Source organism: Pempheris klunzingeri, chromosome 14 (assembly GCF_042242105.1).
Source record: "Pempheris klunzingeri isolate RE-2024b chromosome 14, fPemKlu1.hap1, whole genome shotgun sequence".
Taxonomy (NCBI): domain Eukaryota; kingdom Metazoa; phylum Chordata; class Actinopteri; order Acropomatiformes; family Pempheridae; genus Pempheris; species Pempheris klunzingeri.
The window spans coordinates 3427761-3450880 of record NC_092025.1 but is presented as its reverse complement, the minus strand read 5'-3'; the positions used below and the strand labels follow the sequence as shown (position 1 = coordinate 3450880).

At 42.3% G+C, this 23120-nt stretch overlaps 2 protein-coding genes across 2 annotated transcripts in view; one reads left to right on the top strand and one right to left on the bottom strand.

Moving 5' to 3' along the window:
* esama (endothelial cell adhesion molecule a) overlaps positions 1–7466 on the top strand; it is a 54594-nt gene extending 47128 nt beyond the window's left edge. Inside the window, exons 3-7 of the mRNA XM_070843432.1 lie at positions 1682–1880; positions 2012–2167; positions 3133–3255; positions 3428–3560; positions 4477–7466. Of these exons, the coding sequence (XP_070699533.1) occupies positions 1682–1880; positions 2012–2167; positions 3133–3255; positions 3428–3560; positions 4477–5008 (1143 nt within the window). The 3' untranslated portion in view covers positions 5009–7466. The remainder of the gene's footprint in view (positions 1–1681; positions 1881–2011; positions 2168–3132; positions 3256–3427; positions 3561–4476) is intronic.
* A 1251-nt stretch (positions 7467–8717) lies between these two features.
* fez1 (fasciculation and elongation protein zeta 1 (zygin I)) lies at positions 8718–22725 on the bottom strand. The gene is made up of 10 exons (XM_070843713.1): positions 22558–22725; positions 19624–19982; positions 16481–16568; positions 14484–14570; positions 13443–13608; positions 12037–12395; positions 11240–11320; positions 10249–10324; positions 10080–10145; positions 8718–9755 (listed from the first exon to the last, which is right to left on the bottom strand). The coding sequence occupies exons 2-10, from the start codon at positions 19947–19949 to the stop codon at positions 9739–9741; spliced, it is 1266 nt and encodes a 421-aa protein (XP_070699814.1). The 5' UTR covers positions 19950–19982; positions 22558–22725; the 3' UTR covers positions 8718–9738.
* Positions 22726–23120: the final 395 nt, after the last annotated feature.

Here is a 23120-nt window from a genome sequence, read left to right as displayed (position 1 = left end):
GCTCAATTCACAGGGGAGAGAAGCTAAGTGCACCTTCTCAAGTTTCATTACAAAATATAACAGAACAACAAATCAAAGAAAAAATAAAACCAAAGACTGAGTTGTTATTCTCCCCTGCAGCAGCACAAAGAGAGAAAAATACATAAATAAAAAGGAATAAACATGAAAGGGGGGTATGAAGAGTTTAAACAGAGACAAGGAAACAAAGTACGAGCCATACAAGAGCGCTATCTAAGTTAGACCCATCATTAATTAAGAGGACAAATGGTGGCTATGGATTGGTTTGGTCAGTATGGTGGACAACAACCCACAAACCTTCTTCCCTGGACGCTCCCATACCATGTGAAGAAAGGTGCCTAACTGCTGCTTAAACAGGAGTTAGGTTAAGATTAACGTGGTGGTTGAGGTTTTCTTGCAGACTGTTGTGCCAATTTACTTGCTAATTCAGATTGCTGCCATTAGATGACAGGTCCCCGTTCCGAACCCTGTTAATGGAAAGATATTTAGAAGAAGCCTTCGCCAGGAAAGTAGAAGTAGTACAGACTAGATCACTGGGTTTGGTCAGTGCTGTGTGGATTCAATGACTAGCCAGAAGGCCGTCCAAAGGTACACCAGAGCTGTGCATTGCTGTGTGCAGTTGTTGATAGGAAAAGAATGGCGATCTAGGTAAATTGAATTGCTTCGGCGACCCACCACCCCAAAAATATCATAGAGTGTGACCAACATTATTACTCCACTGGAGGAATGATGAGAGATGTTGAAATTGATTTGATTTTGTAGTCTGAGGGCAAACAATCATTTGCTCTATAGGGCGCCAGCATGTAGAGGCTGTGGGATCCAACCATTTGGAGAGAGAATGCATTATGAATGACCAATAGTACTGTTGGAAGTTTGGGAGGCCCAGTCCACCTTTAGGTCGATCAAGTTTTACCCCTTTCTTGCAATTAGTTGGGACAGTGCTTATAACTGGGGATCTGTTTAAGATCCTGAACCACTGAGGTGTTTAATGGGATAGAAAGATCCTGTAGGGGGTTTAGGAAGGCATCGTACCTTTGATCATTGTAACTCATCTCTGACATGTACAGAGCAGAGGAGAAGTGAATTGATATCGACTGGGTTGATGCAACTCATAAATCACCCGTGGGGGATTCGACTGAGGTTACATTTGCCAGTTGTTCGTGGCTTGGCTGTGACTATGGAGGTCTAGTCCTGTGGATGAGGAAATCTGTTCTGAATCTAAGGGATTGGTTAAATTCTTTACGAATAGTTTTCTTTTAAGAACAAGATCATTGGTAGAATTCACAGCCAAGCAACTCTCAAGTTTCTGCAATTGTCTTTTCCTATTTGTGGATATATTTCAGTTTGGTTTTATGTATATTGGAGGAAAATGTTTCATCCCTGATGAACTCCTCCACGTCTCCCAAAGAACACTAAGATCATGCAGAGATGATTTATTGATGGCTATACAGCAAATTTATCCAGTTGTTCCCTCATCTCTCTTAAAAGATGACTCATTCTGCAGACGTGGAGTGCTCTGATACCAATAAATCCATTAAACTCCAACCCCCAAACTTAAGCTACCCTGTATGGACACGTACTTGTTCCTGAGCTTTGTGCTCACATGCCTGTCCTTTCTCCTGTTCCTCTATGTCTTACATTGGCTCTCTTTTCTCCTGCACAGATCATCTCCTACACCAAAGGCTCCATGATCGTGGGCAGCTCTCAATTTAAGGGCCGCGTCGGTTTCACCACTAACATGCCCTCACGCGATGTGTCATTGTATATCAACAACACACAGGAGTCGGACTCCGGACGCTACATCTGCCAGGTCATCACGCCGAGTAGCGGCCTCACTCGTGAGCTCAAGGTGGACATAAAGGGTAAGAAACAGATTCTGCTTGAGAAGACATGACTCTTTATTTCACCTGCACTATTACACACAGTACACTTAAAGACTGAGTTGCGTGTATTACGTCGTATAATCTAACATTCTGTAATCCTTTCGTGCCAGTCCCTCCTGCTGTTCCTAAGTGCTCTCTATCAGGGAAGCCCGTGCTGAAGGGAAATGTGACTCTGAGCTGCAGATCCAGCTCTGGGAAGCCCATTCCTATATACAAGTGGAGGAAAACCAGTCCCACCTCTGAGGTCTTCTTCTCGCCCATGCTCAGTGAGTGGGCCCTGCGCTGTGACTGATGATTATTATTCACTCGAAAGTTAGGTTTATGTACCTGATTGTGTTGCTGAACAAGAACTGTCTCTCTGAGTTACCAATGTGTGTGAAGGCGAACATTTCAGCTACAGTAATGTCAGTAGAACAGGTATCCCACAAACCTAGAATATTCATTATTTCAGATTTAGTTTGTCTTTTTGTAAATTGGGGTTCAAGAGCAACCTTTGGCAACGATGCTAATCTAATGTGAACATTTTTAATAATTATTCAAGAATTATTCAGGTTGCATTAGCAACAGTATCTTTTTCACGTACATTTTTCCATGTTTGTGGAAGCTTTGTGGAACTGTATGTGGTGATGGTTACCGAAGGAGACTATGGACAGAGCCAGGCTAGCTAAGCTAAGCTAACAGTCTGCTGGCTATGACTTTTAAATTCTACAGACAGATATGAGAGTGGTGGTGATTGATCTTCTAATCAAACTCTCTGCTGGAACATGAAGAAGTGAATTGCCCTCCTAAAAACTGCTTACTGCTTTCATTTTTTTATGCAGTGCTGAATAATATAACACACCTCCTGCTGCCTTCATGAAATATATTTGACATGATCAATTACAAATTTCCTATTTGACTTTATTTTCATGCACACAGAATTTGGTTGAATAAGCTACTTAACAAAACGAAGATAAGACAGCATAGTGGACAGAAAAAATGCTGGATTATTCCTTTAAGAAAAGGAAAGAAATAGTTGCCTTCATTTGTAGTTTTCTCCTGGTTGATATTTCTTGTTTTGTCTTCATCATAATCAACACTAGAAACTGAAGATTAATCTGAAGGGTGTAATTCTGAATGAAATGTCAAATATTCATAATGGCCGAAGTCTAATATGTCAGATGTGTGTGTGTGTATGTGTGTGTGTGTGTGCATGTTTCACCATACTCCTCCTTGTTCACTGGTATTTTAGATGAGAAAGCCGGCACTCTGAAGCTGAGCAACCTGAGCAGTAACATGTCAGGGAAGTACGTGTGCACAGCCAGCAACTCAGTCAAGTCGGAGACCTGCTTCATCAACCTGGAGATCGTCACCTGTACGTAGCGCACACAGCACCAGCACCAGCACCAGCACCCATCCCGTACATCCAGTTAGGACATGATTTGTTGTGTTTGCATGTGTATAACATGACAATTCCTATCTTGTACATTTGATCTGTGGGCCTTGGTGACATGAAATCGTTGTGTGTCCCATGTTTCTTCCTCTAGCCACTAATGTGGGGATGATTGTTGGCGCCACGGTGGGTTCGGTGGTTGGCTTCCTCTTCCTCGTCTTCATCTGCCTTGTTTTCCTGGTGAAGAGGCGGAGAGACAATGAGGACGACATGGCCAACGAAATCAAGTGAGCCCACGTGGTTTACCTCCGAGCAGCCTTTATCACTGGCTGTGTGTCCATTTACAGAATGATTAAATCATTCCAAACACATTTCCTACAAAGCCTTCCGAAGCTCCCACAATCTTATGGTTTATATGAGGTGATTAAACAACTGTTCCTCTGGTAACTGAAATGTTCAATCACCAGGAAAATTCAAACAAAATAATAACAACCTGCACAAGGAAAACTAATAACAGGAGGAAGTCATGTAAGGGACAAATTGGTACATGCTGAATATTTCCCACCTAGGGCTGCAACGATTATTTTCATTATCAATTAGTCTGATGAAAAAGGCCTGTTATGATTCCCTAGAGGTCAAAGTGACGTCTTCAGACCTCTTTCTTTGTCTGACCAGTGGTCCAAAAACCTGAAGACATTCATTCACTGTGATATAAAACAGAAAAAAGAGGCTGTTTAGAAATGACAGAATATCCCTGAGCATCAATGTGTGTGTGTGTGTGTGTGTGTGTGGCTCTGCAGGTTTAGTCTTCGGTTTATGTGCTTTAGTCGTATTTTTAGAATTGATTGTTTAATTTCATATACGTTCACATACAAGTATTTTATGTCGGTGTGTATGGGATGGTGTAAAGCAAGACTATGTAACATCTACTAAATAGTTGATACTGTGCAAACAAGTAATGAAAGTAAATGCTGAAATGTACTTTCGCAATAGCACAAGTAGAAAACAAGTCAGTGAATTGGTTTAAAGTTGATATACAGGAATGTCTTTCTCAGACCAAGTAAGACTGTTGCAGCAAAACGGTCACTTAATTGATTATGAACGTTTTTTGTAGGTGGAAGAATCAGTTGGTGGATGTGTCAGATGTCTCATGCTAAGTTGTGTTGGCAGACAGTAAGCTGACTGTGTCCTGTCCACCTGCAGGGAGGACGCTCAGGCTCCTAAGCGTGTGTCCTGGGCTAAGAGCGGCATGGGTTCAGATATCATCTCCAAGAATGGCACTCTGTCCTCCATTGCCTCCAGCCCACACCACAAAGAGCCCTCCCACCACAACAACCACCACCACCTGCAGCAGTACCCCCAGCGCCCTGCCTCAGACACCGCCTCCATCATCACCGCCACGGGCAGCATGTCCGGCTACCGACCGTCCCGCCATCACGGAGCCTCCACCCCCACCCACTACAGCTACAACAACAACACCACCTTGCCCCGGGGACAGCCCGTCTCCTCTGAGGCCAGCACCAACGGGAGCTCCCTACCCAGACCGGAGCGCTACACCCAGCTGCCCCAGGCCCAGGTGCTGCCGCAGACCTACAGCCAGCCTCAGCTGCAGCTCCAGCCCGCTCCCTCCCCTCCACCGCTGCCCACCTCCACAGTCACAGCCTCCAACATCACCCGCATGGGCGGGGTGCCCATTATGGTGCCTGCACAAAACCAGGCCGGATCTCTGGTCTAACACCTGCAGCACAGTGCTGTTGACTAAATCAGTGGAATACTGTACCTTTACACTCTCGACAAGGGTCAGCTGCTGATTTTTTTTAAAGGGAACGCTTTAACTACTATTTAGCAAAGAATTACAGTAGACGAAAAGATCAAACTCACTTATAGACAACTTTCACGCCAAGAAGCTTTCATGGCAAGACTTTCAGACACAGACTGTTTACTTGCTTTAAGTATACTTATATTTTATATTCCGTATGCACTACAAACTATGTATAGATATGATTTTCATACATTTGTGCTGTATCCTTTTTCTACTTCATTCATGCATTTCTAATTACACATTTTTTTTATTTAGTTTTTAAATGTAATGTATTATATTTTCATTACTTTTGTTTTCCATACTAATTCCATTAAGTGAATAGCAAATGGATCATCACTGGGGGCTTGATTGTGTGTGTAAGTCCGACAGATGAAATGAGAAAAGGGTTGTGCAGGTCTGCTGTACTTCATCTATCGTCTTTTCTTTAAAAAACTACCTAAGGGAGGAAGTAGACCAAAATTGGTTGAAGCCAATTATACCAGTACTGTCCGGGGCAGAGAGTGTTGCTCAAAGGAAAGTCAGTGAGGACTGTGTAAGATCTATAAATGAGTATATTTCTACAGCAGACTTATGAAAAGAAAGATAAGACAACATTATACATATGATAAAGTATCCTAATCCTTTTTTTTGGCTTTACTTCTGTCAGCGTTTCAGCTTATAGAATGCTCTTAGACTCAATTCTTTAAACACAGATTAGCAAAAGCTTCTTATAATACTGAGCACTGTTCAGAACTGCAGAATGGTGACTTTGCTAATACATGACTCCACACTTGAGTTGTTATAATTTAAAGTTGCCTGCAGAATTGAAATTGTAAATATGATATTTATTTCTGGTAAATGTGCGACATACTGCATAGCATATTGTTGGCCACGGCCTGTATGTACCACATCGTACAGGTCATACGTTTGCCTGCAACACTGGATACTGAACCAAAGATTTACGGTATGGGACGCTTCATTATTTCCACACGCTCTCTGTATATGCTGTAGTTTCTCTTCTAGTGCAGGTCAGTGGGCAAAGAAACTGTTCAAATTGACATGACATGGAAGCATCTGATTCACTGCCAAAAGCTACAGGCTTCAGGTTTTTGTTGACAAAACTTCTTTCTCATTTGATTGACATTGCCAAGAAATGGTAACAGGAAGCACAAATGAGTTTCTCTAAATCAAAAACACTAATATGAAGGTGTTTTTAAGCCTCTTGAAGGTGCCTAGTTAGTGATCTTCTACCATTTCCTATAGGAAGATGAGGAAGCTACATGAACCCCCCTTAAAGTTGGGGCAGTAAATCTTCAAAATATTGTATTAAATATATGTTGGCTTAATACTACTGGACCACATAAGCTCTGGACTTTGGCTCAAAAGCTAGTTTGCATTAAAAATCCAACAAGTGGGCCTATTTTCAACAAAAAAGACTTGGTGTTTTACACTGCCATGAGCTTTGTTCATTCAGTCTGTGTGTGTCTGACCTGATTAACGTCAGCTCAGTTTTCACACTCAAAACTTCTTCACTGCCGAGTCAGAATGTATCAGAATGTGGCTCCAGACTGAATGATTTCAGCACATCTACACTGAATGGCTCCAGAAGGCAACATGAACTGTGGCTCAAATCAGTGTTTCTGTAAAAGCAGAAGTATTTTTTTTTTTTTTGTGGCTTTTTTCTTATTCTGGCCACTTTCACAAATGCCTGGTGACATATTTTATGGATTTGGAAAAGTAAAGAAATGCATATGTATGTGGGTATATTGATATTGATCAGTGATCATACTATCTATTCTGCTGTATTGTCTTTACACTGGAGCGTATGTTTGTTGTTTTGTGTCACTATAGCAACACAATTCGGAGATGAATCAACTGAAACTTGATGACACTGAGGGGAAAACATAAGAGCATCCTTTACAGGACATTTCTGAAAGCTGTTGTCTATCAGTGAGAGTAAAATGTGCAAATAAGTTCTGTTGAGGTTTGTATTGTTTTACCACATTAGGGGTGAAGAATCCCTTTGAAGGGTAGGGCTCATTACAGATTTTTAAAGCTACATTTCATAGACTCACTGTTTTAACTTGTGAATGGGTCATTTCAAAAGTGTACATTATGAACATTAAAATGTATTCAAGACAATTCTTTATTTTTATACAGTGATGTATAAGAGCCCATGAGTTTCTAAATAGTTACTGTGTCCTGAACTTAAAAAGGATAAACCATGATGGATTGTATAACTACTGTGGACAAACTGGTGGCCAAACATGTGCTTATTTATACAGTAGGCCTAAACTGTGGACATTTATGTGCAGTGTGCACATGTATCCTCCATATTTATGTTCATGGAAAATGCTTTGTATAATATTTTCAATTAAAAGGGAAATGATCAGCTCTGTGTGTGTTCTTTCCCAAAGCCTCTAAAACTAAAATAAATTAGCTGTATTGTCCATCTAACACGGAGGTGCACTGACTAATTTCCAAAGCAGAGTCTTATTTAGGATCTTTTCCAGAGAAAAATGTCTGTTTCCAGCCACGTGATTCCACTAACATTTACAAAATTACATTTTGATGTAATTTAGCAGCATGATGATGTTTCTTGACTTCTGGAGTGTGTAGTCAGTGTCTTTTGATCATTTGCCCTCCTGTGGCCACGATGAGCCAGTACAGGGGACATATGCAACACAATGACCCATTCACATGCCCCGTAACATCATTCCATAAACAATCTGTATTTCCACAGTATTTATTTTCTACATAAATGGGGATCTACACAATCTGCACAATCGAATCAGCTGGGGTACTGAATTCAATCTTTGTATCTACACTTTTCTATTGAAAATCAACATTTTATACCCTGAGGTAACTATCCTAATTCATTTCAAATACTATTAATGTGAATGTGATTTGGTCAACACATGTCATCGTGATCTAAAGTCAACCACCAGAGGGCAGCAGACTGGCTCTGGTTGGGAAATACAGGAGGAAGAGTCCTACTGTTAGAGGACACACCATCATCTAAATGTAAAACTTAACCCCACGGCTCCCTAATACCCTAATACCCTAATACCCTGCTCTACTGCTGATGTTGTCTCTTTGACCCCCACACATCAACATATACACAATGTAATGTCTGAAGTCATGTCTCTGCTGAATCAAATGAGGAGGGAAGTTGGTTGCATTTCAATAGTCAGATGTGGCAGAAAAGAATATAAATCTGATGATTTATCAGCTTTGAATTAAGATAACGTGTTGAAAGTAACAAGCATGTACATGAATCCCTTAAGAAGGGTCACTGACGGTTTTTCATTTGTATATATATTCCTAAAGTGTGACTTTCCATTTGTTGCATTTATTCAGTTTACAATTTATGCAGTTTACAATAATATGGACAGATGGATCTGAGTCTGGACCTGATCGAGTGGATCTGGTCTTTTCCCAATGAGGACAGTGAGTTTCACGGCACCGGGACAGCAAGCTGACACTCAGAAACCTCACAGTCCAGGTTTTTACAGAATTAGATATTCCTGGAACCAACAATGATTCATATTGGCCGCTTATGACAGCTGCTGCACCCGAACAGTAAAGACAGGAAGAAGCAGCTGCACACACCATCAGGGTACAATGTTTATTAGAACTTGCGATTAGCGATGTAACATTCACCTACATGGCGCAAAGGAAGTCATAAATATGCTAATATGCAAATATGCACGCCTTTATTGAAATGAGCTCATCTCATCAGGGAATGATATATCCAAGGAAAACTCAGTGATACACCTCCACGTGGTTGCACAGGGTGGAACGCACAGATGCCTGTCACTCTGATGACACAGTAAATAAAAGTAGAAAATCAGCAACACAGTTTATATCAAATATTTAGATATAAGTTCAAAGAAATTTCAAAAAAGTCAGAAGAGCACTGGATATTCAGATTGTGAAGTCAAAAGAAAAAGAAAGAAAAAGCTTTGTAATGCACTGCACTGCACCCGTAATAGTCGTGTGTTTCCTTTCCTTCACATGGAGCTACAGTACTAGGTTGGCAGAAAAAGGTGCATGGCTTTTGTATTCAAATGAATCACTGATTTCATTGGAAGCAATTCAGGGAGATGATCGCTCGTGGAATGACATTTCATTTATTTTACAGTGTAGTCCTTGAGTCAATAAATAAAAACTACCAACAGAACCCAGTGGTTAAGAGGTCAGTAATGAGTAAGTGTTAAAACTTGGCAACATTGAAATTCTGTCAGAGGAAACAAAGAAAAGTAAAAAAGAAACTATAAAGTAAAGAAATCAAGGACAAAAAAAGCAATGATAAGGCTGTTTCCCTGTACCAAAGTGGTGTTGTGATATCTGATAGCATGTCATGCTCCATCAGTGAAGTCCTTTAAAAGTGAGACTGGCCATCCCACTTGTTTTACTACTGAGATGGCGGCCATATTGGGTCTGGCCTGAGCTTAATGTGCAGGAGGGGAGACGGTGAGCTCAGCGAAAGGCAGTAGTCATAGTTGAGGTGGATACAATAATGTCGATGGTGAGGATCCATGGTTGATAATGGTAAAAGAGGGGAGGTCATGCAGCTTGGGGCCAGAGGCGAGGAGGGTTGGAAAAGAAGCCCTCATGGCAAGAATTCTCCGTCACACTGCGGCCCCTGGCCAGGCGGTGCTTTAGGTAGGACACAAGACTGGAGAGGAAAAAACAGCGGATAATAATGATCATTTCTCTATGGAATGAGATGTAATAAAGTTACTTTAATGTAGGGATTCTCGTAGCCAAATGAGGAAGTCCAATTATGCAATAACTGGATTTACTAGACAATCATCCAGTCAGAGAACATACTGTAATCCTCACTGTTATTGTGTTAATTCTCTTGTCTTCCCTGAACTGTTGATATGCAAGTCACTACTCAGTTCACCGAAAGCACTTAGCAAATATCAAATATCAAATACTGACTTTTTCTTCACCAATCACTCTATAGAAGTACGCCAACGTATGTTCTTGTGTTTACCTTTCAATATGTAGTCAGTTAGCAGTGTAGGCACCTTCTCACTGTCCTCCTTCATGGCATAAAGAACTAGGTGGAAGAAAGAAAACGTGCATCAGCTGTGGGTAGACACCTTTTCAAGCATGTAATTATTATTTGCCTTCGATACAAATGTTCTGGGCTGGATATTTACTTTTTGTGAGCATCTGCAGGTCGTCAACAGATGGAGGGGTGCCCTTCTTCTCATATGGAATAACTGTGTTTAGATACTGAAAAGGTTCAGAGGGTTTAGTATCATAGTATCATCATCATTAGTATCATATAACTGGTTACCAATCAAGTTAACAGGTATTTTTTTATGTGCTAGTTAATCAGAGACCATAACTGATGTTGGCACGGAACGTAACCTGAGAACTAAAAGCAGTAGTTTGACGCTTTAGGAAATATGTCTAGTCACTTTCTTGCCATGAGTTAAAAGATCGATACCATGATCTCATATTTGTCTGTTAAATATCAAGCCAGGAGATTCTTTTAAAAGTCAATGGGCTGTCAGCCAGTACACTGCAAACAAACGTTTCACACTGACTGAGAGGGGAAAGGCACTATCCTTTAAAAACAAGGGTAACTGAAATTCTGAGATTCTTCCTGAAAAGACCGGAGACCTCCATTTTCATCCCCAATCAGCCGAGAAACACTAAATACTGAGTTCATTACAAGTCAAATATGTGCATCTTATGTGGACACAAACATTGTGGACATTTCTTGTAGTGTACCATAGCATATGTTGCTTACACCATCATCACAGATCAGATTACATACAGCAGGCCTATCATCAATGTGTATGACCTCAACTGTGCATCGGACTGAGGCAGTGGTGGAAATACTGGTGGCGCAGCTGCTGCAATCTAACCAGGGCCCATAATCTGACAGGGCCTGTGATCTCTGTGGTGCAGGCCCCCTCCTGCGGTAGATATGTTATGCTACATAGCAGTGGACCTTCAGTAACTCATGTCTGTCAGGGTTACTATTGAATGTCAAAGTCCATGTCTTAAAAACTGCAACCACATTTTCTGATGTCTACATGATACGTGTATGTACAGCTATATATTATAAGCACCTGAGCTGTGTCAGTCATTGAGATATACTCATCGTGTGACAGACATGTTTGTGACCTTTGACCTTACCTGTTTCTCATTCCCTGTGCCTCCAAATGTCTGTCTGATACCTGTCTGCAGGATGTTGGACAGTCCCTCCATACTGAAACGCTGCAGGACACAACCAAGACACACACACACACACATTTACATACCATGATTACATTCTACTGATTGTCAGTTCCTTCAAACTGACAGGCTGTCTGAAACATTTTCTTTTTCAAGTATAATACAGATGTTTCAGCATCTCACACAAACCATGACATCCTAGTAAGATACCATTAGCTTTATAGTTCATGTTGCCTCTGCATCATTAAACCATCTGTACATTTATATTCCTTCAGCAATGCAGCCTCAGGTAGCCAGCAGTCACCACATAAAACACTGCTGCTGCTGCGTACATGGAGGGAAAACCCATTAGGTTGTTTCTCTGTTAAGGGACGGGGGTAGACTGGACTGGGCTGTTACTGTACGTAGACGACGGGTCACTTCCACTTCAGGATCTTTCCTGGAAGAGACTTTAGAGGCTAATGGACCTGACATCCATTATGCTAACAGTGAGAGGGAGGGAAGAGGGAGAGTAGTCAGGCACTCTGATTTCACCTTTCTCTCGTTTAGATAGGAAGGATTAAACATCAAAGTTGTGCATTTAAAGGCAAACCTAATGGAAGAGAAAATATGCATATAGTGTAGTGACACTGATTAAAGTATACGTTTGTAAAACTCTTGCGTGAAAGGGCCTAAATTATGGCACACAAACACTTACATAATCTAAATGATTAAAAGGTGTGTAAAGCATTCATGCTCACCCCCCCGCCCCTGCTCACCTTGACAGGCATGCTGCCTGTCTTCTCCGTGGTGCCTGTGGAGCCTGTGGAGCCTGTGGAACCTGGGGAGCCTGGGGAGCCCGGGGAGCCTGGGTTCCCTCCGTTAACAGATGCCGTCACTCCCCCCTGCAGGCTCAGGGCCTTGTCCCGGCGCCGGCGTTTGCCGTTGTCCCGTTGCTCCTTCTGCCTGTTCTGCACCTCCATCAGGGCCGTGATGAACGTGTTCTTCACCTCTTTCTCAAACTCCAGCTCTTCACGCCGAGCCAGCTGGCTCACCAGCTCCTCAGAGTACTCCCGGATGGCGGCCTCCACTCGGTGGAGCAGTTCAACCAGCGCCGAGCTGGGCATCAGGTTCAGGCCTACAGATCAGATGAATGGGCACAGAGAGACAGTTGGGTTTAATTTTGTGCACACATTTTTTTACAGTACCCACAGGTTCAGACAGAATGCTGAAACATATACAGACTGTGTGAATATGAGCAAAATCAGTGGAGCTCAAGTTAACAGTGGATGCAAAAGTGACGGTTAGACAGACTCAAGCAGGACACTATTTGGTTTCTGTGCCACTGTGGAAATGTCATTCATTTACTCAAAAGATCAACAAAGATGTTAACAGTTGACCCTTTTGGCTTTTTCACGCTACCATTCGTTCCCAACACTTTGCTACTGGTGACCCAGCAGCATCTATCAAATCCACAAGTATAGGGTGCTTCACAGCTCCACATAAACATAGAGAACAAAAACCATGTAAAACTATTGAAGGGAAATCTAAAAACTAGTGCAGTACACAAACACTAACAATGATTGTACACACAAATATCTGACGAATCCATCTATTTGTACAGCTGTGTGAACCGAACAATTCCCTGCCTCATACATGTTCAGCTCCCATTCACGCAGTGGTCAGCTGTGGGGAGCCTTGTGGCTCAGAACCGCTTGAACTCTCACCTCTGGACCTGCTGAAATGAGATGACTAATCTGACCGTGTGGATCACTAAATCACAGCTGACATGAACATGATTGCTGTTACATGTCTCCCCACTATCTAAGGACTGAATATGAGAGTAAACTTGTTATATAAGATGGATGTATATGCACATATCTGTCATTCTTTGTCCTTGACCATAGGCGTCACTGCACTCATCATAACTGGCCCTCATGTTGGATCTTCTATAAATAGGAATGATGATATTTCATGTCCAGCCTATGGCAAGGACTCATTTGAGGGGGTCTTACCTTTGGTATTCTATTGATGTTTAGCACCATGCTTCAAGGAGAAATATCAATCGTAAGCTTAAGGGTAAAGATTCACTTTCACATAAACAAGTCTACAAGGAAATCCCTAGAATTAAGCCTGTTCCCATCCTGGAAAAAAAAACAGTAACATGGCTTGTCTCCAGAAATACCTTCATAGGAACAGTTGTTGTTGGAGGCCTGTGATAGCTGCTTGATCTCTTCCAGCAAGGAGGGGTTGGTCCTGGGGGAGCAGTGGCTGCTCTCCTCCTCATCCTCCTCCTCAGTTTCACCAGGATCTGGAGAGTTCTCCATCATCTCAACTATCTCCTCAATGACCTTGAAGAGAGAGAGAGAGAGACAAAGAGAGAGAGATGGAAGGATATAGTCAGACAAGTGGATGGACAGGAAAAAGATTAGGAGAGAAGAGTAAGTGCACACACATCCATAACCGTCCATTTGTCAGTGGAGTGTGGCCACTAAAATGCCAATAGCCTCCTGTATAAGTGTATTTTTCATACTTATATCCATTATTGATGTCTAAACAGGCTTCAGCAGTGTACTGCAGAGACAGACTTGGAGTTAGGCAGGCGTCTTTCTAAAGTCCTGTGCCAGCACAATATAAGAGCAGTCTAACACTCCACGCTGTCATACATGGCATGAGTAGTTTTATTGGACATGATAAAGAGCCTTTCTCGATACAGTGGGCATGCAAAAAATACGGCACAAGCACACTTCTTGGGGCTTCAGAGGTAATCCATATATGCATACTGACATTCTTAATCCATGTAGCATCACAAAGATTCCCTGTGGGGTTCCTCAGGGATCTGTCCTTGGTCTTTCATTGTTTTCAATCTCACTTTGTTATACAATATACAGCTGTATTTGTCTATAGATCTATCAGGAAAAATGCTAGAATTTTTCTGATTCTGGGTTAAATTCCTCCAATCATGTTTTACAGTATTTCAGTTATTTACCTATTATTACTTGTCACCAGATGTTCAAAACCCAGCGGTTATTATGAGATCTAAAAAACGTAAACACATTTCTACCATTCTGGCCTCCCTGCACTGGTTACCTGTGGTGTTTGGAATTGATTTTGAAATGCAAATGTCTTTCTGCTAGGACTTGATAGCCTTGGCTATTTTTGTCTTAATGTCAATATGAATAATGCCCACACACAGAGACAAACACACACACACACAAACACACACCTGATCAGCTGTGATGAGAGGCTCTTCGTTCATGCAGTTGGCATTATCATTCTTCTCATTCATCTCCTCCTCCTCTTTTTCATGGATCTGCAGAATGTGAGAAGAAACATGAGAACCAAAGAACCAACGATGGCTGCTACACTGTATATTACTAAGAAAACTGCCCGTGTGCAATGGAACAATACACTAAATCCAGAATTATTTTACAGACAAAGTTGATCAGTGTCTGGGAGGAAGAGATCAGTGTGGAACTAGACCTGTTTGAAAGTTTCAAGCTTAAATATTTGAAAGCTTTACATTATTAAGTATTTAAACAATTTACTATTCCATTTGTAAAAATGTTTTAAAAGTTTATACACTGTTCATTTATTTATTTGCAATATTTGATTCATGCAGCTTTTATAGTGAAGACTGACTTTGTATACATTCATAGTTCCCAGAGGATGAATCCCCTGACTATCACCACGAGCCAGTCAATGTTTTCACTTTGTAAAATATCTCTGCATCAACGATATGAATCAGCCCAAAATTGTATGAAGACATTCATGGTTCCCAGAGGATATATCCTAATGGTTTTGGTAATTGCTGCAGAAGTGTCCTCTAGCACCACCATGAGGCTAACATTTGTGGTTTTGTCTGAAGTGTTTCAAAAAGTGCTGGATGGATTGTCATTCATGTTCCTCTATGGATGAATTGTAACCCCAATGGTGATCATTCAAGTTTTCATCTAGCACCATCATCAGCTCAAAATGTTTATTTGTCCAACACACTGGTTTATGAACAAATACCTGCAATACTGATGGCATTCCCATCAGCCTCAGCTGTACTTTGTGGTTGGTGCTAATTAACAAAAGTAAACATGCTAATGTGCGTCACAAAGATAATGAACATGGTAAACATTGAACCTGTTAAACATCAGCATGTTAGCATTGTCATTGTGAACATGTCACATGGCATGCTGGTGATAGCATTTAGCTAAAAGCATTGCTGTGTCTCAGTACAGCCTCACAGAGCAGAAGAATCAATACAAATGAATATCAATAAGAATCAGTAATAAGTGTACAATGACACAATATCCACAGAAAAAAAGGAAAACTAGTTTCATCTGACTGGCCTAAAGGGGAAAGATTTGTGAAAGATTTACTGGTCCGTTTTAACTTAGAGAGAATTTCAACAACTTGACTGAAGGCTGAATATGAACAACCGCCTCCCTCAGGGATGGAAAAACGTCTGCTCTGGCCTTGACCAACCCAAACACGGCCTAGACTGCTAAGTGCCTGCAGTGCAGTTGTATGTGACAGCCAGTTATGGTAGGGAGAGGAAGACCTCTGCTGAATGGCAGACCAGTCAAGGTTGGTGAAGCGTGTATTTGAGTGTCAGCATGAGATTAAGCCTCAGAAAGAATGAACCAGTTTGCTACTCAGTTTGACACCTCACAGTGAATAATCGTGCTCCATTGTGTTGCCTCTCACAGATATCTAAAACCATAAAAACAAAATCATATTTTCTCCAATAAACTAGTGGGAGAAACATGAGTGAACATTTAAGCGGCCATTTGTAGCCAGCAGAAAGGCAGATATTCCTCTCAAAGAGGGGAAATGAGATGTGATAGCAATTTTCTGGGGTTGTGAGCATGTTTTCTGGGTCAGACTTCTTAGCAGTTTTGATAAAACGGTGTTCATTTGTGCATAAAATGGGTAAATAAACAGTACAGTGATCAGAGAATTAGCCATTCATTCATGATTAATGCTTTTGAGGTGGAGATTAATATAAACCATGCACAACATAAGAAAGTCAATTCAAAGAATACACAGCAATAGGGATTTTAAAGATTTTAAAACATCTTTCGTTTTGTATACTATGCATGTAGATTAGGTTATACAAACCCAAATAAATGAATCTTTCCAAAATAAAAAAGAAAGCTTGCTTATTTCTACTTTACAGGGCTGTTAGCACATTTCCCAGATGTAAAGCAAAGACAAAGATATGGAGTGTACCTCGTGGTCAGAAAGATTGCCGTTCAGTCCCTCTGAGTCTGCGCCGTCCCAGGTGGAGATGTAGTTGTCAGTTAGAGCATCCCACACACTGCAAAACACACACACATGCATGTACACATGTGAGCAAGGGCAACTTTCAAGTACCACAAAAACAAGCCTCAAAACCTAATTTCTGAAGGCTAGCTACTGTTTTAAGCTGGTGTATCCACACACGGAGTAGTTAGGCAGTTATAAACTGGAGTTTGGTGTGTAGTTTTATCGCCCTGGTTACAAGGTGGTCTACTCAGCCCTGACTTCAGCAGCCAGCAAGTCAATATTTCAATCTGGCAAGTCAATGATGGTGGTCAATATTCTGAGCCGAAGGCTGCAGAGGAACAATGCACAACAGAAATAAACACAGCTTACTACTCAGTAAAAGGTATCCTTAGCAGAGATTTAGATAAAGCATCTCACATCATTGTGCCAGCGGTGTCTGGCTCTAACCCGAAGCAAGTATCTGTCCGAGGAGGAATGACACAAAACTGGGAGAGAAGTGCCCTTTGTGTTTTTTCCTCCTCCGCTCAGAGGTTGGCCCAGGCCTGCTGCCCTGCTCCCAGTGGCACTGCCTACACCCGGACACACACTGGACACCATTCAGCTCACAGCTTACCTCACCGGCCGTGCCTGCGTGCCCTGGCAGCATGCACCAGCACATACACAGTATGTGTTTCGGTACACTCAACCCTAAGAAACTAAGAAGTGTTTTCATCGACGAGAATGAAAATAAATGGACTTTCTAAAAAAAATAATATTAAGAAGAAACAATCACCCCATCAGAGAATTCATTTTGAATTATATTGATATTTCTAAAGCTAAATAAACTAGATGACACCACCACCACACCACTACGATGACCCCCATACAGTGTCTTCACAGGAAGTCATTTACACTGTGGAAAGACTTGATGGATGATACCATGTTTATGGAAAGGTCTGTATCAGTATAAATGATTTGTTTTAATGTGTTGTGACCCTATAAAGCACTTTGTATGAGACAGTACTGTAGGAATAAACTTTCAGAATGCTGTTGAGTTTTGAGGTGCATATATGTTTAACACATAGCACATAGAGCGAACATACTGTTAACATGCTATCGTTAAATAGTCACAGGGAAAATATCAACATCCACTTAGATTATCTCAGCATAAAGACAGGAAACAGTGAAAAGCAGCTTTCCCGATTTTGTCCATAAGTAAAAACATCAGTTAAGCAGCACATCAGAGCTCACTTTATCTTGTTATATCTGGTTTGTTGCACAAACTGAAGTGTAATGATGAAAATGCCGTTTAACAGGCACACAAGACTTGGCTGGGAGCAGGACTGGTAAACAGATTTTTTTTAGACTTCAAATGAAACGAATTTGACCTCATAAAATACATGCATTTTTAAAATGTTTAAATCAACAACTGCTAAGGACACAGCACATACTGCATGCACAACACAGGGACACGGTTTGGTCATCTGGCCTGCAGGAACTGGAACTCCATGTTACAAAGCTGTCCTGCTGTGTTTGTTGGCCTGCAGCCACTGAAGAGGAATCATTCTGTTTAATATTCTGCTTCTCCATCAGCGTGTCTGTCTCACTCATATATGTGTTTCTAATCACGCAACTGCAGGGATTAGGCCAAAATGTGCGACAGGCTGTTTTTAACCAAACAGCAGATTTACATGCTTGACGATCACGTCTGTGGGTCTGGGAGAATTAGTCACTTTAAATCAGACTACAGCCTTCACTGAAGACAGATCTCCTATAACATAAGGACACCTCAGCTCCTCAGCGTTATACACAGCAGTCCAGTCTTACCTTCCATTAATAGTATTCCATGTCTAAGCAACACTAAGGTGCATAAATATGCACTGACTTAATATGAAATGACAGCATGGGTTGTTACTTGCAAGAACTGGCGTGAAATGAGGAGGAGGAGGAGGAACAATGAGACGCTGTTAATAGGCCAAAGAACTCCAGAAGAGATGGAAAACAGTGTTCACATCTGAGCCCACCCTCCTGGTTTCCTTATCCGTGCCACAACACATCAGTGTGTGGCATGAGGCAGCTTGTGTCTTGGTCACAACATGCAGATTAGTGTTCTGTGCTCAACAGTCAGTCAAAGCTCTGCTCATCAATACAGCAAGTTGGTGAGAAATCACAGGACTCCTTTCCCAAAGCTCTCCTCTTACACCTACAGTCAGACTATTTTTAGCACAATTCATGTCCTCACTGCTCGAGGAAGACGTGAGTGTTTCCGCCTCAGAGCCTGTGAGCGAAAGAAGGGAGATCTGGCAGTCAGCTGGTGGAGGACAGAGACGGAGACAGACTAACAGAGCCAAAGCTAACTGAGGCGTACGATCGTGCACATTGAATAATTCAGCACACAGCCTGGCTGTGGTGCTGGGGAGGGTGGGGTCACCCTGCTGATTGACTGGTTGTTTGGGGTGTTGCGGTCAGGGTGTGGAAATATTTTGGCTTTTGTCATGTGTGACGTGCCGGGCTGCTGAGCCACTGTTTTGGCCTCGACAGTGTGTCATGAGTGGCATTAATGGCAGCATAATGGATGTGACTGACATAAAGGCTGAAGGAATAACTTCTGTTTTATGCGTGCTGAGAGTCTGGCTGTGGTATTTTATTATGTCAGGGTAGTCGTGGTCATTTCTATCATTTTATTATGTTGCCAATGGCCATTTTTCGAAATGTTCAAAGAGAAAAACAGTGAACAAAACAGTATTAATTCAGTTGTCTGTAAGCTATGTTAAGGCTATTATGCTTCTGGAAAATCTCTAACTATTTCACATAATTTCTGTATTTTGACAATGTTCTATAATGATGTTTGCATGATCTCTACTTTTAACCCCAAAATACTGATGCAAATGCTTTTCAGTCGACTATAAGCGCTAAAAAATGCCAGTTTAGATTTAGTTTAGTATGAAAGACTGAACAGTATAAGTCCCATTAAAACTTCAGTTCTGCACATTGCAGTCTTGGAAATACGTATTAACAGACTGATAAATGCCACAAGAGCTGGCTGAGAGCCCCAGAAAATGTCAGTGAGCGGACCTTGTACCATGAAGGCTTTGTCACACTATAATACTGTGATTGTGGTCACTCACTCTTCATCCTGCAGCCTCTCCTCATCCTCCTGGTTGTGCGTCTGGCTGCGTATGGGTGCCAGACCCTCCGTCTTGGTGTTGTAATTGTGGAAGCAGACGTTGAGCTTCTCGTCAAACTCGTTGACCAGGTCTTCCATCGACTTGAAGCTCATCATCTCAGAGAAGTTCTCCAGCTCAGAGAAGTCCTCGCGGGTGATGGGGGCCAGGGTGACGGTGGTGGGGGTGGAGTAAGGGGAGTGGTTGAGCGCCGGGTGGTCCAGCTCATCCATGCGGCAGGGCCGGAGGTCCTCAAACTCCTCATCCAAACACACAAGAGGGGCTTCCATGGTGTCCCCTGTCCGGTGAGGTGTCTCAGAGCCCTGCACAGACACAGAGGTGGTGATATAGCTTTTAATGCACTGAGCTTGTTCAATCAGCACGATGTTTTAAGTTTCATCAGCATTCCTGTAATGAGGCAAGGCGTCTGTGTTTCAAAGGAAAGACGGATCAGACAAAGCACAGAAGTCCATCATGATTTTTATCTGTCCCCATCTGTTTGACTAATATCCCTGAAGGATTTATCTGGCGTCTCCTAAATCATACCCGCCTCACCTCATGTGGGAAGGCACCAGGTTGTCTGACAAAGAGGTGATGGAGGTAAATGTGCCAGAAGGGGACCAGGTCCCAAAGGGAACCCAACCAGTTGGCTTTACTGGTAAACCACACTTAATTAAGAAGCTCTACTGGGATTTAACTGATGAGGTGTCCAAGATTCTGGGACATGAAATTCTAGGAACATTTGTCGAAGTACATGATATATCACAGTAAGGCTGTTTTTAGTGCTGTCTTTAAGGCTTTGAATGCTTCTTATCTGGTCATTAAAAATGTATCATTCATTTGATTGCATCAGATAATCATAACACAGCTCTGAGGATGATTCTGATTCAATCACAATGCAAACATGTATGTCAGTTGTAAAAATGAAGATTCTTCTAATGATACATTTTTCATAACACCACCATAACCTTCTGGCCTTTAAACCGTAACCTTTAAAATCTATCTGTAAACACAGCGATGAGCATATAGTTAGACATTAGTGCCTACAACATGTGATATACGACGTGTTCCCTTCAAAAGCATTCGAGCTAAATTTGACAGTGAATTGGACACAGGACCATCAGTTTGTTCTACACAGTCACAGCGTCCCTACAGAAACAGCATTCTCACTTTCTTCTGTTCAGTAACTTTAGAGAATTAACTGGTGGGTCTGGTTCTGGTTTGGTGTGTGTCATGCTCCCACGGTTCCACTGAAGCCTATCATCACATGGTTTTGGGATGCTATATCTAATAATATAGCTGAGAATATTCCATCTTTCCAAACTGCCCCACCCCTTAACCAAGATGCTTGCCTCAGTGTCCTGATACTTAGTGCAGCTTCCCTGTAGAATGAATCAAATTATCTCCAGAGTTCACAGATATGGCACAGAGAGAGAGAGAAAGCAGAAACCTTAGAGAGTGATGCTCATGGTTATTTTGACTTGACTGTGCGCACACTATATGGGTAAATAATGTCGACTTAATGCTGCAGTCACAAAAGTTGTGCCTGGGTCAGGTTGTCTGACGCAGTGTAATTACAGTAGTGAGGCCTAAATTTCATCCTTGGTGCTTTGCTGGACCGTGGCCTGGCATAAGTGGGTGAGTACAGACGAGTCCATTTAAAAAACAAGCTTGTGCAGGTCTCTTCCTCCTCATCACAACACTCAGCAGAGTGCTGCTCCAGCCGGATATTATTTTCCAGGATCTCATCGCTCTCTCTGTAGCTCTCTCCTCTCTTGTACCGCTGTGTTTCTCGTGTGTCTGTGTGCTTTGTCTGGAACACTTATTTCTATTGTCCCCGCTGAGAAAAAGACCCCATGATGGATAAATCTTCGCAGCAGAGCAATGAATCACCCCTTGATGTGACACTGACTGACAACTTGCGTCTGTCAATAGATCCAATTTAGGTCATTTAGTCTACTCAAATAAGGAACGTGGATGTGGAAATTAGTAGCTGACTCTGCCCTTGCCACAGGGACTCTTCTCAGGAGGCACTGATTTACTGCTGCTTGAAAATTTGGCAGAGTGAAAAATCATAATTTCAATTTCCTGGAAGCATCCTCCAAGTCACGCTGTAGCCTTTCTGTTTACTGTGACGTTAGCTGAGCAGAAAGGGATGCAGAAAACTAAATATTTTGTTGTAGCAAAAGGGAAGCATGAAATCACAGCGTCCAGCTCAAAGCTGCCAGCAGGTGTGGATGGCATGGAGGTGTCTGAGATATGAAGGTATTGAATGTCTCCGTAGTGTATGTTTGGGATATGTGTCAGCCTTTTTTGTATGTGACCTTCACAGAGAAAGGTGCTGGTCTCAGGTGCGTCTCTGTGCTCCACATACATATGCAGGTATGAAAAGAACCAATCACAAGAGCTCATCAGAGGTCATTTCATGCATTGGAACCAAATCACTCATCCCAGTTTACTGTGTGTGGATGATCACAACCACATGACTGAACGACAAATGGAAAACCAATTCCACTGCAGATTTTTTTAAAGCATTTCTGTCTTTTCTGTGACTCCTCATAGGAATCATATTTGTATTGAAAATGCCTGTGAAATTTTAAGTCCTTGTCCAAAATATAGAGAAATGAAATAAATTCCGCTTCTCACCAATTTTCAGGTGGCCTTGGCAGAAATGGAAATCAAGCAAGTGCATGTCATCAGCTCATCAGAGGGAGGAAAAAAAGGAGAGTGGGGGAGGGAGAGAAGAGCAGCGAGAGCAGAGAGAGGAAGGAGAGATGGAGGAAACCATGGTTACAAGGCGATGGATGGAGGGAAGATGATACAAAGTGAGGACCCCTGAGAGGTCAGCACTGGACGAATGGACGGCAGGATGTTAGGTACAGGAGGAAGACGGATTACCTGCAGTGGACGTGCTGCGGTTGTTGTGGTCTGGTGAGTAGGCAGGACCTTCTCAGACAAGGAGGATCTGTGCCTAAGCCTCCCTCCGCTGCAAAAGCCACCGATGAGCAGAAGCAGTTACATTCATTCCAGGGATGAAAGAGAGAAAGAAAATCAGGGTGGTAAAGATGGCAGCGTGGTCTGAGCTTTGGTCTGTATCCCTTCCCTCACCCGTTAGCCCACAGCCACCCTTATCTGTCCTCCCACAGCCCGTTGTTTTCCAATCAATAGGCAGCCAGCCCTGCTCATACAGAGCCTGCGCACTGCCAGGCCTCTGACGATATCAGCTCACCCCCTCCCTTTCTTTCCTCACCATCCTCTCACTCTCCCTTTGTCCCTGCCTCCTCACTCCCTCCTCCCTGCACGCATTAATTCCCCAATATTCATGAGGAGACGAGGAGGAGGAGGAAGAGCAGGAGGTTTGGGGGAAGGAGATGTTTCTGGAGCAAGGTAACATATTGTTTATACGTCTGCCTCATGCATTCAGTCCTTTTTACTATATCATCAGCTTCCCCCACTGTCTG